The sequence below is a fragment of the Cetorhinus maximus genome, chromosome 23 (genome assembly GCF_964194155.1).
Source record: "Cetorhinus maximus chromosome 23, sCetMax3.hap1.1, whole genome shotgun sequence".
NCBI classification, from domain to species: Eukaryota; Metazoa; Chordata; class Chondrichthyes; order Lamniformes; family Cetorhinidae; genus Cetorhinus; species Cetorhinus maximus.
This window is the reverse complement of record NC_135901.1, coordinates 60,752,537-60,770,642: the sequence shown is the minus strand read 5'-3', so window position 1 is coordinate 60,770,642 and position 18,106 is coordinate 60,752,537. Positions and strand designations below refer to the sequence as shown.

Here is an 18,106-nt window from a genome sequence, read left to right as displayed (position 1 = left end):
ACTTTGTTTGTTATATCAATCGATAAATAATGTTATATCTTGACTCTGGCATCCAGTCGTCATCGGATCACAAACCATAATTTGCTGTGCAAAAGAAAAGGGCTTTCAATGGCGGCGGGACGACCCAGCATTCAAAGGGGAGAAGAATGTGCCCTATCCTCAAAACAACAGCTCCCTGCACATGCGCATTACGGTCTGTTTCATGAGCATGCGCAATGCTGGTCTGTGACTGAAGCAGCTCAGAGCGCGGGGAGAGAATGTCAAGTGGAGCAAAGTAACAGAGTTAGTGGGTGTGTGAGGAGGAATGGAGCCAGCGGTGTGGGCGGGGAGGCTTCATAAAGACACAGTGCAGGCCGCAGACCCCAAATAACAAGGTACCGGGCTTGTGTTTGCAGAAAACGGGCCGAAAAATCCTGGATTTCTCCCTTCGCCAGGCCCGGGTTAACGGCCGCCATCTTTATAGGGACAATTATGCAGTAAGGCGCATGCGCGGCCATCCTGGTTCAGGTAGCAGGAGGAGAGAATATTGTGACCTTTTTATCCTGGACTGACAGGGATGGATTTTGGAAACTCCTGTTACAGCGGGTTAGAAGGGGAGAATTTACACACAGCAAACTCAAACCAAGGGAAATGTTTTTCGCTTCTCAGTTTCTAATCTTGGACTTACAGTAGTGGATTTTAAATTCCTTTTACAGCAGGGCTGTAGAACTGAACCCAGCCAGAGCAGAGAGGGATAGAAAACTGGGAGAGGAAAGAAATGGTGGAGATTGCATGATGGGTCTGGATTTCTCACCACAGGAAGGAGCGTGTGTTTGGGACTGTGATTTACAGCTTGGGGTGGGGGAGGGGAGACGAGAGGAAGAAATATTCCCTAGCAAGCGGAATTGTCAATTATTAATTTCCATGCTGGACTGACAGTGATGACTTTTGTTAACTCCTTTTACAGGGCCTTAGGAGGGAAGGATTTTCAGATGCCAAACATCATCAAATATTAAGATTTGTAGATTGGATTCGCAAACCAAACATCACATCAACATCTGATTGAGTCACTCGATTCATCAGGAACTGAATATAATCGACCTTTGAATTTGGAAGGAGAAATGTTTGACTGTTCTTTCTGTGGGAAAAAATTTCAAACATCAGTGTGACTGGAAAAGCACTGAGACACACACACCCGAGTGAGAGTGTTCCAGTGAACTCACTGCGGAAAGAGCTTTAACCAGTTAAAATCATCGCACCATTCACAGTGGGGAGAAACTGTACACGTGTTGAGTGTGTGGATGAGAAAATGTGAGAATGGTGTGAAGCTATTCAGTTATCCATCCCAGCTGGAAATTCATTGACACACTCACATTGGGGCCAGCACCATGGTGAAACCGTGGAAATGTGGGGACTGTGGGAAAGGATTCAATTATCCATCTCTGCTGAGAAGCCATCGACGTATTCAAACTGGAGAGAAGCCATTTACCTGCTCCGTGTGTGGCAAGGGATTTACTCAGTCATCCACTCTGCTGACACATCAGTGAGGTCACACTGGGGAGAGGCCCTTCAGTTGAACTTACTGTGGTAAGAGGTTCAGGTCTTCATCCCACCTGAGTGGACACCAGCGATTTCACACTGGGGAGAGGCCATTCACCTGCTCCGTGTGTGGAAAGGGATTCACTGTGTCCTCCAACCTACTAAAACACCAGCAAATTCACACTGAGGAGAGGCCGTTCAGCTGCAATTCCTGCGGAAAGAGGTTCAGGCATTCCTCTGACCTCACTGCACACCAGCGAGTTCACACTGGGGAGAAACCATTCACCTGCTCTGTGTGTGCAAAGGGATTCACTCAGTCAGCCAGCCTTCAGTCACACCAGCGAATTCACACTGGGGAGAAGCCATTCACCTGCTCTGTGTGTGCGAAGGGATTCACTCAGTCAGCCAGCCTTAAGTCACACCAACAAGTTCACTCTGGAGAGAAGCCATTCAGCTGCACTTCCTGTGGAAAGAGGTTCAGGTCTTTATCTAATCTTAAAGTACACAAGCGAGTTCACACTGGAGAGAGGCCATTCACCTGCACTGTGTGTGGGAAGGGATTCACTCAGTCAGCCAACCTGCTGTCACACCAGCGAATTCACAAGTGATTGCAGGGATTGGATTTTGCTATTTCTGCTGCTGTTAGTCACATCCAGGACTGATAGTCAGATAGTATTAGCTTTGATTCTGCTGATATTAACACCCCTATAACTGGCTGGAGTTTAATTTTCTGGATCTGTCACTGATTATCTGAGCTGCAGTGTCCCTTTTTAAAAGCACCATCTGTGAACTTTCCTCTTAATTTCAGAACTCTCAACAGGAACTCGATTACAATAAAATTATGAATTTTTACTTCAATCCTAAATTAATCTTTGGAGCAAAGTCTACAATTCAGTGTCTGACAGGTTCCATTGATTAACATCTCCAATTAGAGAGTACTGATTAATCCTTGCTGACAATTCTTACTGACTTGTACATTCCACACAGAGACACCTCCATGATGAAATTAATTTATCAAGGAACATAAAACAGTAAAATATTTTACAGGCACATCAGTAAAAGCTTCATCAGTCAACACTGATATTGCTGAATCTTGGAAGTCGCTGAGTTCAATCATTTCTGACACAGCAGCAACAGCATTTGGGAAAAGTGGAACCCACAACAAAGACTGGCTTGAGACCTACTCAGCAGAGATGAATCTGTCATTGAAGCAAAAAGCAAAGCCTACCTGATTACAACATAAACCCAACAGCTAGAACACTGTGTAACTTGCAAGTAGCTGAGACAGTCGTGTAAAAAACAGGGAGAGACTGTGTAAATAAACACTGGTTCAGCCCAGATCATGAAATCCAAACTGCCTGTGACAATGGAAATCTACGTGCTGTGTATGATGGGATCAGGAGGGCGCTTGGTCCGACCATCACCAAATGGATGTTGAAGTTCTCACCCACAGAAGAAAACAGATGTCCCACTGGGTTGAAACTGCTGTGAGCTGTACTCCTGTGAGAAGGACATCTCCCAGTCTCTGTTTGACTCTCTCTTGCAGCTTCCTGTCATGGTTGAATTGGATGAGGAACCCTCACCACTTGAGCTCGAAAAGGCCATTGATTTTTTAGCAAGCAGAAAGACACCCGGCAAGGATGGAATTCCAGCTGAACTGCTCAAGCCCAGAAAGTCCCATCTACTGTCACACCTTCATGACCTCCTCCTTCTCTATTGGAAGGTAGGATCCATTCGACAGGACACGTGTGTGATTGAAGAATGATCACAATATACAAAAAGAAAGGTGACAGAGGAGATTGCAACAACTACAGGGACATCTCACTCCTCAGCATCACAGGGACGTCCTTCACTAGGGTCAGGCTTAAAAGACTCCATCTACTTGCAGACCGAGTGTATCCAGAAGCACAGTGCGGTTTCTTGTGCTGGCAGATCTACAGTGGACATGATCTTCTCCATACGCCAGCTACAAGAGAAATGTACAATTGGGATTGAATCTAAAATGCTGCCAGCTTCTGTGCTGAGAAAAGTGAAAGGTTATAATTACTGAGTGAAAGTAAACCTTTAAGTATGAATCACAATGAACTTGTACAATTGTAAAAGGCATCGAAAAGTTGGATTCCCTAAAGATAAGCTTCAGCCTTGAGGTTCTGTTCCGGAGCTCACAAGCTGTGGGAAACTCCACCCTCTTTAACTCTTTTCAGTCTCAGAAGGTTGAAGCTCCTTTTGCCTGTGAAAGTGAACTTTCAGTTTTACTTTTCTTCATTATTATTACAGTCATTTGGAAAGGTGCCTGAAGAAAGAAGAAAATAACATTTTGGAAAAGCTGAGAAAAATATCAAGAGAATTGGAAAAACAAAGATTGAAATGGGGTTTGGTTCATCCTTGATCTGAAAATGAAGTTACATAAAGTTGACACAAGTGTGCACATTTGAGAATGTTTCTTCAGCCCCTTTGCTAACAAGCTGAGAAGTTAACCCTTTCCACTGACAGCCTGGTGACAACTTAAACAAAAGGCTTTGCTTTTTAGAGATTTGACTTCATCCCATTTGTTATCATTCAAGACAAAGTGTCTGAGAATGGGAGAAATGGGAGTGATCTACAATCTGATTGCAAGTACATGTACTTCTGTCTCTGATCTACAAACACCCTAATATGAGAGTATTAAATAGGACAGTAAAGTTCCTCGAGTGCTCCTGAATGAGATCGAATGGTAATTCATGGAATGACATATTTAGAATAAAAGATAGAGAAAATCACACCACCAATTGGGAAATGGAATAATTCACTTGGGTATAATTCAATAGAATAGTTCAAATTGATATACATGTACATTCTAGTGAAAGTTAGGGAAGTGTAGATGAGACCAGTAAACAGATTTCTCTTGGTGATGTTTGTGTCCTTGCCTCTGTATTTAAAAGAAACTGAATTTGATAGTCTGGCCACTATCCAAGGCATCAGAACCAGGCAGGGGTAGATCAGCAAAGACAGACGCCCCATTGATATTTTGATAAGATCACCTGAAAGACCAAGAGCAACTTGCATAGGTTCGCACATGCAGCTTGGTATTGGCATACAGCGTGTGTGCAGATGTGATATCTTACATGTGGTGTAATTAACATGTGGAAGTGCATGGTGACCCTGCACTGAAGAACAGGTCCCAGACATGCTAAGCTACTTGACAACAGAACATGAAGTGATTATTGTGGAAAATTGAATGAGACATTTTAAATCATCAAGACATTAACACACACTCTATAGTGAAACTAACTATAAAACAATCAGCATTGAATTAAACACACTCGTATCTATCAGAGGGAGTAAAGTTTAAGTGAAGAGGGAAATAGAATCTGGATTTACAAAATATCCACAAGGTGGAGGCGGGTGTACAGAGAGATGGAGAATCTTTAAAGTCTGTGCATGAACTTTTGTTTGAACCAGATGTATTTACAACATGTCTATAATTTAGAATTGTGTGAGATGATCGGCAGGTGGGGAGGATGAATCTCAGTCGATAGTTATCACATTTTAGTCGAAAAGTTTTGACATTTATTCTTGGTGGCAGCTCAATGGTTTGTGTTGCTGATTCTGATCATTCTAGTAGCTTTAGTATGTTATCTACGGTTTGTCATCAAGAAATTAGGAAAACAAGCTCAGAGCTTAGAAATAGTGAGGTTAGTCAGAAATCAGGTGTGAGAAGTCAATAAGGATTTTCCCTTTTCAAGGTGGGGAGATCTGTAAGAAATCATTGTCTAATAGCCTTATAAAACCTTCAGAAATGCATTGAATATTATAGGAATAGGTCTCTATCTTTTGCTTAGGAAGAATGAGGGGAGATGGGAGAGAAACTGGAGAAAGCTGTGGGTTCAGGGCTCAGACAAGAGGAAACTTTAGAGACAGTTTGTCCCGGTGGGATAGTGGAAGGGAGGGAAGCAGCAGAGGCAGATGATCGGATTGTCCCAATCTTAGTGACAAAGAAGCTCCATGAACTCCTCACACTTATTGTTGGAGGTGAGGGTGGAGGAGACAGGGGAGAGGGAGAGCCCTTCCAAAGGAACTAACTTGTGTTAGAGATATTAAAAAGACTTGACACACGGTGAGTTGAACACAAAGCTGATTTATTTGACTTTTATTTAACTGGGCTGTAGTTTATTAACATCAGCAGAAACAGCCCCAAATGAACATGGTTTGTCCTGGATGGAATTTCACAACAACATCCAATCACTGTAGTTACTTGTGAACCCGCTGGTGTCTCAGCAGGTGGGATAACTGAGTGAATCTCTTCCCACACTCAGAGCAGGTGAATGGTCTCTCCCCAGTGTGAACTCGCTGGTGTGTCAGCAGGTGGGATATCAGAGTGAATTTCTTCCCACATTCTGAGCAGGTGAATGGCCTCTCCCCAGTGTGATTGCGCTGGTGTTCAGTGAGATGGGATGACCACCTGAACCCAGTCCCGCACTGAGAGCACCTGAACAGTCTCTCGTCAGTGTGAACACGTTGATGGGACATCAGATTCCCAGAACTTATGTAGCACTTCCCACAGTCTGGACATTTAAAAGGTCTCTCCTCAGTGTGAACTCGCTGGTGTGTCAGCAGGTTGGATGAATCCGTAAATCCCTTCCCACACTCAGAGCAGGCGAAAGGTCTCTCCCCAGTGTGAACTCGCTTGTGAGTCAACAGGTGGGACAACCGAGTGAATCCCTTCCAACACTCGGAGCAGGAGAATGGCCTCTCTCCAGTGTGACTGCGCCGATGAATTTCCAGCAGGGAAGGGTAATTGAATCCCTTCCCACAGTCCCCACATTTCCACGGTTTCTCCCCGTTGTGACTGTATTTATGTTTTGACAGGTCAGATGATCGGCTGAAGCCTCGTCCACACACAGAACACGTGTACGGTTTCTCCCCACGGAGAATGGTGTTTTTTCCTTCCATGTTCAAAATCCAATGATATTCAGGTTACAATAGAATGGCCGACTCCATCAAATTCTGAAGTGATGTTTGGTTTCAGTTTCCTGACTATAAATCCTCCCCTTCTAATACCCTGTGAAATTGATTTAAAACAGAAAAAAGGGAGTGAGAGAGAACCCACAAAAACACAAAGGCAGGTTGTGAAATTGAGCTGAATGAATCTGGGAATTTGTGGGGCCAGCACGAGGAAAAAGTGACCATGAAAACTGCTGGATTGTCATCAAAACCCAACTGGTTCACTAATGTCCTTCAGGGAAGGGAACCTGCCACCCAGTCTGGGCCTACACAAGACTCTGGCCCACAAGGGAGGAGAGGGAGAGAGGTGGGAGGGGCAGGGGGTGAAGGGATACCTACAACACAACAAAAACTTTGACAAAGTTTCCAGAAACATCAACCTCCACCCCCTGGAAGGACCAGGGTAGATATATGTGACACACCATCACCACCAAGTTCCCCTGCAAGTCACACACCGTCCTGACTTGTCTGACATCCAGTACTAAATGAGCAGAAAGTTCCTCCATTTAATTACTGGGAAGACTGAAGCCATTGTCTTCAGTCCCAGCTAAAACCTTCACTCCCTAGACACCGACTCCATCCCTCTCCCTGGGAACTGAGACTGAACTAGACTGTTCATAGGAGTAGGCCATTCAGCCCATCAAACCTGCTCCACCGTTCAATCCGATCAATGTCTTTTTCCCCACATTGTCCCCAAATCCCTTTATGTAATTGTTAAGCCTGTCATCCATTCCTTTGTTCCCTCTAGACTCAACACCTGGCCGGCCTCCCACATTCAGCACCCCTGTAATCCAGAACTCTGCTTACTCGCACCAAGCCTTGTTAACCCATCACCCCTGAACTCACTGACTTACAAAGGCTCTGGGTTAAGGAGAACCTAGATTTTAAATTTCTCATCCTTAGTTTAAACTTGTGCAAGGTCTTTCCTTCCCTATCTCTGTAATCTCCTCCAGGCTCACAATCCTCCAAGGTATCTACACTTCTCTAATTCCGACCTCATCAGCATTCCTGATTTTAACTGCTCCACCTTTGGTGTCTCCCCCTTCAGCTGCCAAGGCCACAAGCTCTGGAATTTCCCCCCTAAACCTCTCCACTTCTCTTTCCTCCTTTAAGATACTCCTTAAAACCTACCTCTTTTAGTAGACCTTTGTTCATCTGCCCTGATATCTCTTCATGTGGCTTGGTGTCAGATATTGCTTTCTAACACTCCTATGAAACATCTTAGAGCGTTCTATCACACAACAGAATTAATTAATTAATGTTTCAGGGTGGGCAGTATGTGATGGTCAATATAAGCTCAGAACGGAAGAGAAATTGACTGAAGCACAGGAAAAACAATTCCTGACTCTGAAAGATACTATGGGAAGATAAAGCTGGGAAGCCAGCAGCACATGCTGAGGGAGTGGGCAGCAGTGGAAACCTCATTTAGACAGAGTTGGCAGAAGTTACAGTAGAATACTAAACATAGTTAAAACACACCCGGTAGTAGAGGCAGGATAAGTTAGACAATGGCAGAGAGGTGATCAGGAAGGGCACAGGTAAAACAGAGCAATAGGTGGACATGGATTCAGATCCACAGTAAAGGAGTCACACCAGCCCCAGAGCCATTGAAATCTCTCAGATAACAGAGCACAACGCTAAAGGTCTCAATTGTAGATGAATATTCAAAAATATTAACCACTGAAACTATTTCACTCATTCCAACTTTTAACTCTCCTGCTGGAGCCTGCAACGGGAAAGATATCAGAAGCACTGGAGTCAGAGAAAAATTTCCCAGTTGAGGAAATACCCGGGGAGCGGGATGATGTTACCGTGTCATTGTCGATGTGTGATGATGTCACACACATCTGGGTCTGTGCAAACCAGTGATCACCACACAATATGAAGGATGTGAGGGTCCTTGAGGGAGTGCAGAGTAGATTTGCCAGAATAGTTTTAGGGGTGGGGGATTTTAATTGTTAGGTTAGGTTCGAGAAACTGGGGTTTTCCCCCTTGGTGTAAAGGAGATTGAGGGGAGATTTGATAGAAGTGTACAAGATTATGAAAGGTATGTATGGGGTAGTTAAATAAAATCTTTTCCCATTAGCTGATCATGAAAGGATTAAGGGATAGAGATTTAAGATTTTAGGCAAGATCCACAAGCAGGATGTGAGGAAGAGATTTTTTACCCGGTGACTGGTAGTGACCTGGAACTCAATGCTTACATTCAAAGGCTGGTGATATTAAGGTGCTGAGGAATCAAGTGACTTTCAGATGTTGATGTGTTGTTTGGTTTGAGTTTCTCGTTTCCCTCCTCTTCTAACATCCTGTAAATAGAGTTCACATGATCCATCACTGTCAGTCCAGGACAGAAATTCTGAAAGGATTCTCTTGGTTTGAGTTTGCTGTGTGTAAATCCTCCCCTTCTAATCCCCTGTAAAAGGAGTTTCCAAAATCCATCCCTGTCAGTCCAGGATAGAAATTCACAACATTGTCTCCTCCTGCTACCTGAACCAGGATGATCGCGCATGCGCCCTGCTGCACATTGCCCCCTATAAAGATGGCGGCCGTTACCCCTTGCCTGGCGAAGGGAGAAATCCAGACTTCTTCGGCCCATTTTCTGCAAACACAAGACCGGAACCTTGTTATTTGGGGTCTGCGGCTTGCACTGTATCTTCATGAAGCCTCCCTGCCCACTCCGCTGGTTCCATTCCTCCTCACACACCCACTAACTCTGTTAGTTTGCTCCACTCGACATTCTTTCCCCTACTCTGAGCAGTTTCAGTCACAGACCAGCACTGCGCATGCTCATGAAGCTGACGCAATGCGCATGCTCTAAACACACACACACACACACACACACACACATACACCGCAATGCGCATGTGTAAGAGCTGCTTTAATGCGGATAGGGCACATTCTGCCCCGCAGCGAATGCTGGGTGACCATCCCGTCATTCAAAGGTGATAATGTGCAACAATAACATATGCCCTGTAAGCAGAATACGATGCCAAGGGGGCAAGATATAAAATTCTTGAATCAATCGATGCAGTGACCAAATTGGTCTGGTCTCCACCATAATTCTCTCCTGGATATAATGAACAGCAGAACAAAGCCCGACAGCTAGACCTCAACTCAGTGGAGTCCCAGCAGTTGGGGTGAGCTGGGGCCTTTTTTTCGCTCCCAAACATGGAACATTAAATGCCTCTTGCTAGTAGCAATGCCCTGACTGTGGATCAAACTCTTTGAACGTTTCAAGTTGGAGTGTTAACATGTGGGCAAACTGAATAAAGCCCTTTGCACTCATGAAGTATCTGAATGGCCTCGCACCAGTGAGACTGTGTTTCTGTGTTGATAAAAGAGATGATGAGTGAATCCCTTTCCATTTCCAGCTGGTGAATGGTCTGTTTACAGTTTGAGTTTACCTATATGTTTTCAGCTCAGAGATGGATCTCGAAATCTATTGGTAATAGGTTCTTCCATAACAACAAGGAGCAGGAGGAGGCCATCCGGCCCCTCAAGCCTGCTCCGCCATTAAATAAGACCATGGCTGATCTGAAAGTAACCCGAAATCTGTATCGTGCCTACCCCCGATAATCTATCACCCCCTTGCTTACCAAGAATATATCCAGCTCCGTTTTAAAAATATTCAAAGACTTTGCTTCCACAATGTTTTCAGGAAGGGAGTTCCAAAGCCTCACGGCCCTCTGAGAGAGAAAAAAAACTTTGCTTCAGCTCCATTTTAAATCGGTGACCCTTTATTTTTAAACAGCAATCCCTAGTTCTAAATTCTCCCACAAGAGGCAACATCCTCTCCACATTAATCCTGTCAAGTCCCCTCAGGATCTTATATGTTTCACTAAGGAGTTAAAGCAAGGCAAAATACTGCAGATGCTGGCTATCTCAAATAAAAACAGAAAATACTGGAATTCTCAGCAAATCTGGTAGCGTCTGTGGAGAGATAAACATACTTTTCATTTCAGGACTGTAACCTTTCATCAGAACTGCACTGCATCCGAACTGTTAATTTTGCCTCTCAATCCAAATATGCTGCCAGGTGTAGTCAGGGAACTGAAGAAGAAAAAGAAAATCACTTTGAGGAATGGAATCAGAGGAAAATGAAGGATGAAATGCCCGACTGACCAGAGACGGTCAAGGCATCTTTCCCTTCTTTAAGACGTTGGAACATTGACTCTGATGTTATCAGTGAAATTAACTGATCTGAGACATTGAAAGGATTCTCGTTACTGCACATCAGGAATTCAAACCTAATATCAGCTTCGGGACAATCAGAATTTGGTAACACGCAATACACGGGAAGGCTTTAAGGGAGACGGCACCGGTTGTAGGAGAGCTGGTTCCCGTTGACATGGATGTGTCAGCAGTGGGTGGGATCAGACTGTTTCCATGTATCCACAATGAGTGCCCCACCCTTTATTTTGAAAGAATAAAACAGATAGAGAGTGATAGTCATCTGGGTAGCGGCAACCTGAAGATTTGACTCACCTTCACCCTGGTTGGGATACCTTGTAGGCTGATCTTTCATAAGTCTCTGTGGCGCAATTGGTCAACGTGTTTGCCTGTTTATCGAAAGGTTGGTGATTCAAGACCATCCAGAGGCGAAGTTGTTACTGTTTTCCCTCCATCTGTATTCATTATCACACAGTTCCGCATTGTCACCGGGTACTTGGGCTGCAAAATAATATCCCCAAAATGGTACCAGATCTACTGTTATCCAGTGAACTCCCACACAAAAAGCAAACACACAAACACATATAATGAGAAAAGATTTGAATCTACTAAATGCCTTCATCGAATACATTAGAAATCTAGGAAATTATTGGATTCAAAGAAAGCCATCAATTAATCTCTCTTCCTCAGCTCCACAGTGAGTGAGACAGGGAAAAGCAGAAAAGCAACCCGGGCCAAACCTCCCCATACACCGAGCACAGGCTCAGGGAAACGCAGGTGGATTATATCCCGATTACTAAACCTCCGAGTAGCATTTACAGAATACCCGAGTGAGAGAGTCACAAATAAAATCACGCCAACTTTCTAAAGCTTTTCACTGTATTTGTTCTCAAGTGTAAGATTTGCAGCTGAGGCAATGCTTCAACCCTCACTCCACTGATTCCGGTGGGGCTGTTAAATGTTTCCAAGAAATCGTTTTAACAACTTCACAAGATCAATAAATCTTGATTCCCTGATTGGGAATGTCGAAGAGCGTTCAATCCTAACCACTAGACCACCATACAAGCTGTCCAACGCACTTTCGGTTTGGCTTATCTACAGCTTTTGCCCTTTTTTCCATTTCAGTTGAGCTTTAGGTTCAGCAAAAAACGACTTCTTCAGCCAATGAAAACAACGGTTGCTGTGAGCTGGAACATGAAATTGACAGTGAGGAGAAATAGTCCCACAAGCTGCTCATGTGCAACTTTCAATTTCCAAAACCCTCCAACCTAAATGCTGTTGGTCCAATGAAAGTACCGAATCATAGCCACTGTGCCACGAGGGAAACTACCAATAAGGCTTGAAATTTGACTTATGGAGGCTGCTGTTGACATGTTATTTTTTCATCTCAGATCTTTTCCACCAGAGACAACTTGCTCCGACCAAATGGTCTGTTTAGGTTGAACACAGGTGACTTCTTCACCAATGAGAAGAACTATTGCTGTTAGCTGGAACATGAAATCGATACTTTCCTCCTTTAAGACAGTACTTAAAGTCTCCCCCTTTGACCAAGCTTTTAATTATCTGACCGGATATGTGGCTCGGTGTCACACTTTGTTATATAATGATCTTGGGGAACGCCTTGTGAAGTTTCATTACGTTAAACGTGCTTTATAAATATAAATTGTTGTAAGGCACACATAGAAAGGCCCAATCTCCTCTTTTACCTTTTACGCTGCTGCTTCTCTCTGCAACTTTTGACCATGAAGTTGCACAACTAATGTAAATAAAATTTGTGATTTTAAAAACGCTTTCACCCCTCAGGGAACTGAACCACATTGATAATCACAGAGGCATACACACAGAGATATGCATCGATAGTGACAGAGGCCTAAGGGGAGACAGGGGCGCAGAAAGCAAGGATGTCACTAACTTGGCACAGTTTTTGTTGAATGGAAATCAGAAAATACGTGTGTATTTGGATGTGTTTTCTTCTATTGAAATTAAAATTAATTTGGTTAAAATAACAAAAGGTAAAAACCTTAGTCAGCAGGATGTTTATATTTACAACAAAGGTAAATGATTGCTCTTCCACTCACACTTAAATAAACACGCTTGGACAATGCTCTTGCCAGGTTTTAAACTGCTGCACTATCACATGTGAAGTGTCTATGACCCCCACTCGCCTCTATAAACCCTGCGCTGTAAAGATCCCAGTGGAGCTGTCTGGAATGTTAAACGGTGACGTCATGCAGCAGCACTTTGGGTCTTTGTTTTGAAGAAATGGAATTCGGCTGTTCTCATTAGGAATGCTGGAGACAGACTGATCAACAATGTCATCATCAAATGGCACAGCGCAGTAAGAGGACCTTCCACACATCGTGTCTATGTCAGTTTTGTACAAAGAGCTTTCTAATTAATCTCAATTTCCTTCTCTTTCTTCTTAACCCTGTTTTTTTTTCGCTTTCAAGCCATTGTCCAATTCCCATTTGGAAACTCAGAGTTAAGAAAATCAATATTGAAAGCTTCAGCTGGTTCCTCACCTGAGCAAATACGTCAGGGTTGGTTTTCCGGGCACTGACGTTTGCAGTGTTTTATTTTGGTCGGAAGAACAAGGCAGTATAATTTTCAGGGTGATCTGGAATCAATCGGGCCGAATGTCCTCTTCCTCTGCTGTAGCTATCCCAAGATTTTATATGAACAACATTAATACTCGTTGAAGGCTCATTGCTGTGGCCGAGTGGTTAAGGTTGGATTCGAAACCCATTGGGAAACTTCCCACGTATGTTTAAATCCTGCCGACTGCGCTGCTTCCTTTTCTTACCTTTTGGTGCCTCCAGAATAAATTATTGATCAAACGAAGTCAAAAACCTTCCAAACTCTCCCGTGTGTTTTTTCTGCCTGACTTCCATGTTCCCTCATTCCTGTACATCTGCTAGCATTCACCAAATCTCAAAATGAGCACCATTGGATTTGTATTGCACAGTGACTCGCTTTCCTGTTTCCAAGATAAATAGTTATCCTGTATGACATTCCATTCCCAGATCTAAATTATTTTAAACCAGTTAAACTATCTGTTTAAGCATGTGATCAAACCGGACCTTTGGATATCTGTAACAATCATTTATCCCTGTTCTATGAAGAGGGACAATCTGAAACAATTATTTAACCCTGAGTTCTGATAAAGAGTCATACGGACTCGAAACGTTAACTGTGTTCCTCTCCGCAGATGCTGCCAGACCTGCTGAGTTTTTCCAGGTATGTTTGTTTTTATCCCTGTTCTGTAACAGACTCGGTTGGCAGGTTAAAGAGGAAACGTATTGAGAATGTCGATATAAACTCAGAAAGAATAAGGACATGCTGAATCAGAATAAACGTATTTTATAAATTCAATATGAAATCAATTGTGTAAATAAGTAATAATTATAACAAAACCAGTATCAGGAACCTAAGTCCAACTCATTATGTCATGGGGTCAGAGAAATTATTTTAATTAAGGCAAACTGTGCATGGATTCTGCAGAAACTGCTTCTTTGAAAGTGAATTGGACAACTACCTGAAGTGGATAAACATCATGTTTATGAAAAGAGAGAAGTAAATTGAGACTAATTGGTTCCTCTTCACAACAGAAGCTGGCACAGGTCTGTTTAGTGGTTAGGATTCAGTGCTCTTACCGTCGCGCCCCCGGGTTTGGATAGATATGATGGGATGATCGAATGATTTTCCAACATGTTGTGCCATTTGATGCTGACATTGTTGATCAGTCTGTCCCCAGCATTCCTAATGAGAACAGCCGAATTCCATTTCTTCAAAACAAAGACCCAAAGTGCTACTGCAGGACTGCATTGTAATCAGGGGTATTGGGTACTGTCTCCTGCTGTGTTTCTGTGGTGTAGTGGTTATCACATTCGCCTTGCACAATAATAGGTGCCCTGGTTGGAATCCGGGGCAGAAACATTTTCAAGTAGTTGAATTGTTCCTGTTTACTTTGGAACATTAACTGAACGCAGTATCCTACAACCACGTTATGTTCTCTCTTCATCATTTCACAGAATAAACACTCAGCAAAGCAAACGTACTTTTAAACTGGCAGCAGGTGAGTGCGGGCCCGGATATTGCTGCTTTTCCCTGTCTCTCACTGGAGAGCTGAGGAAGCGAGAATAATTAATGGGTTTATTTGAATCTAATAACTTGATAGATTTGGAATGTACAATGGTACATGGTTGATCATTTGTTAAATTATATTTGAAATTGATCCTCAGAAAACAATCATTACTGTTGGAAATCATTGGGTAACAGGAGAGGTTGCAATTTCTTTTCTTTCTTTTGTCGCTTAAGGACCCAATGTCACCCTGAACTGTGACAATGAATGTTGTTTGTGTTTTACATAAACATGTCATTTTGTGGGAGAAACGTGCCTCTGATGAAAGAGGCCTGAAATGAAAGTAGAAGATACAGGCATCAGGCTAGGTTGTAACCCTGGTGGTCTAGTGGTCAGGAATCAGCGCATTCACCACCATGGCCTGGGTTCGATTCCCAGTCAGGGAATGGTAATTTACTGCCCTCGTGCAAATTGCTAAAATTTAGCTGATTAAAACCTCAAAACGCATAAAAGCTCTGCCAGAATCAGTGGAGTATGGCATCGGTGCCAGAAATATCATCCGTCAAGACCAAATACAGAGGTGAAGATATGGAATAAGGAAAGGGTTGTGTTAGGTTGCATAGCACCAACTGTCGGGATGATGGTGCAAGGCAAAATATAGAGATAATAGTGGAGCTTTTACTGTTTACAGCAGCACAAATATCTCCCAGATCTGGTTCCAACTCTCGTGTTAAAGTGGAAGAAAACTTCTCGCTGAATCTTCCACTTTTTTGCTGCACCTCCTTCCAAACATTGCAAACTCCTCCTGCATCTTCCATCCTGATATTTTTATTTGTGACATTTTGATACGAAACTGCACAACTAATGTGAATAAAGTATGTGATGGGAAAAATGTGTTCAACCCCTCGGGGAACTGAACCACATTGACATAGACAGAGGAACACACACAAACACATACACCAAGAGTGACAGAGGGCAAAGGAGAGGCAAACACCCCGAAAACAAGGATGTCACCAACTTGGCCAATTATTGTTCAATTTCATATTGCAAATTTAGTGAATGTTTGCAAACGAACAGAAATAAGAAACGCAGAAATGATTGAATGGTTTTTATTTCATTTAACTGATAATTAATTCTGAAGGCAGTTTGCTAAAGTTAGGAATTGCCGATGATGCTTTCATTAGTCTCTGTGGCACAATTGGTCAGCACGTTCGGCTGTTAACTGAAAGGGGGACATTCATTGTGGATACATGGAAACAGTCTGATCCTACCCACTGCAGACACATCCATGTCACCGGGAACCAGCTCTCCTACACACAGTGCCGTCTCCCTTTGAGCGTTTCAGTGTCTTGTCTGTTACCAAGTATTCTGATTGTCCTGAAGCCGATATTAGGTTTGAATTCCTGATGTGGAGTAACGAGAATCCTTTCAATGTCTCAGGTCAGTTAATTTCACTGATAACACTAGAGTCAATGTTCCAGCATCTTAAAGAAGGGAAAGGTGCCTTGTTCAGTTGGACAGTTCACCATTCATTCTCCTCGGATTCGATTCCTGAAAAGGGACTTCCTTTTTCTTCTTGAGTTCCCTGACCACATCTGGCAGCATCTTTCGATTGAGAGCCATAATTAATAGTTCAGATGCAGCACAGTCCTGATGAAATGTTGCAGACCTGAAATAAAAACAATGTTTCTCTCTCCACAGACGCTATCAGATCTTCTGAAAATTCCAGCATTTTCTGTTTCATTTCCTATAGCCGGCATCTGCAGTATTTTTATTTTCTTTAAATGATTTGTGTTAAGAATGTGGAATCCATGACCAGTAGACTCCAAGATACATGTCTGAGCTGAAACTGTATAGGTAAACTCACAATGTTAACATATTGTTCACCAGCTGGAAATGGAAAGGGATTCACCCTATAAACTCATTTACTGAGACGGCAACACAGTCTCAGTGGTGAGAGACCATTCAGATACTTCATGCATGTGAAAGGATTTATTCAGTTAGCCCACCAGTTAACACACCAGCTTTAAAGGTTCAAAGGATTTGATTCACAATTGAAGCATTGCTACTGGCAAGACACGGTTTCAATATTCCATGTATATTGAAGAAATATCATCAGTTCACCCCATGTGCTGAGACTTTAGTGAGGCCAAGTCTAACTGTAAGAGTTTGTTCTGTTGTTACTAGTTACATCCAGGAGAGAATTGTTGTGGATGTCAGTGCAATTTGGTCGCTGCATCAGTTCACTCAACAATTTTATATGTTGGCCTTATGGCCCCATCGTATTCTGATCAGAGGACAGAGATTTTGATTCTATATATCGACGTTCAATGGCGGAGAGGCCACCCAGCATTCGCTGCGGCTTAGAATGTGCCCTATCCTCACTAGAGCTCGCTACGGATGCGCTCATCGACTAGTCTTTGGAGCATGCGCATTCCGATCTGTTTCACGAACATGCGCAATGCTGGCCTGTGACTGAAGCTGCTCAGAGCGGGTATGAGATTGTCGAGTGGAGCAAACTAACAGAGTTAGTGGGTGTGTGAGGAGGAATGGAGCCAGCGGACTGGGTAGGGAGGCTTCATAAAGATACAGTGCAGGCCGCAGACCCCAAATAACAAGGTACCGGTCTTTTGTTTGCAGAGAACAGGCCGAAAAATCCTGGATTTCTCCCTTCGCCAGTCCCGGGGTTAACGGCCGCCATCTTTATAGGGGGCAATGTGCAGTGGTGCGCATGCGCGGCCATCATGGTCCAGATAGCAGGAGGAGAGAATGTTGCGCATTTCTATAATAAAAGCAAAAAACTGCGGATGCTGGAAATCCAAAACAAAAACGAAAATGCCTGGAAAAACTCAGCAGGTCTGGCAGCATCTGCGGAGAGGAACACAGTTAACGTTTCGAGTCCGAATGACCCTTCAACAGTTGAAGGTTAAACGTTAACTGTGTTCCTCTCCGCAGATGCTGCCAGACCTGCTGAGTTTTTCCAGGTATTTTCGTTTTTGTTGCGAATTTCTATCCTGGACTCACAGGGATGGTTTTTGGAAACTCCTTTTACAGGGGGTTAGAAGGGGAGGATTTACACACAGCAAACTCAAACCAAGAGAAATGTTTCTTTTTCTCAATTTCTTCCCTAGACTGACAGGAATGGATTTTGAGTACTCCATTTATAGGATGTTAGAAGATGAGGTTTTACAGATGGGAAATTCAAACCAAACATCACCTCAAAGCCTGATAGAATTACTCGATTCATCAGGATCTGGATATTATCGGCCTCTGAGTGTAAGCAATAAGTTCTAGGTCATTAGCACTCATTGTGTAAAATTTCTTCCTCATATCTCTCCAGTAGATCTTGCCCAA

General features: G+C 43.2%; 1 protein-coding gene and 1 pseudogene across 2 annotated transcripts in view; both read right to left on the bottom strand.

Annotated features, from left to right (window-relative positions):
• The window catches only part of LOC144698352 (uncharacterized), a 674,481-nt pseudogene that overhangs the window by 124,685 nt on the left and 531,690 nt on the right, over nucleotides 1–18,106 (bottom strand). The window lies entirely within an intron of this gene.
• On the bottom strand, nucleotides 5,622–8,916 carry LOC144698334 (uncharacterized). The gene is made up of 2 exons (XM_078570292.1): nucleotides 8,706–8,916; nucleotides 5,622–6,559 (listed from the first exon to the last, which is right to left on the bottom strand). Exon 2 carries the CDS (start codon nucleotides 6,448–6,450, stop codon nucleotides 5,749–5,751), a length of 702 nt encoding a protein of 233 aa, XP_078426418.1. The 5' UTR covers nucleotides 6,451–6,559; nucleotides 8,706–8,916; the 3' UTR covers nucleotides 5,622–5,748.

Coding starts and splice junctions, on each gene's coding strand:
- LOC144698334 (XM_078570292.1), bottom strand. CDS start 6,450: ATGGAAGGAAAAAACACCATTCTCCGTGGGGAGAAACCGTACACGTGT.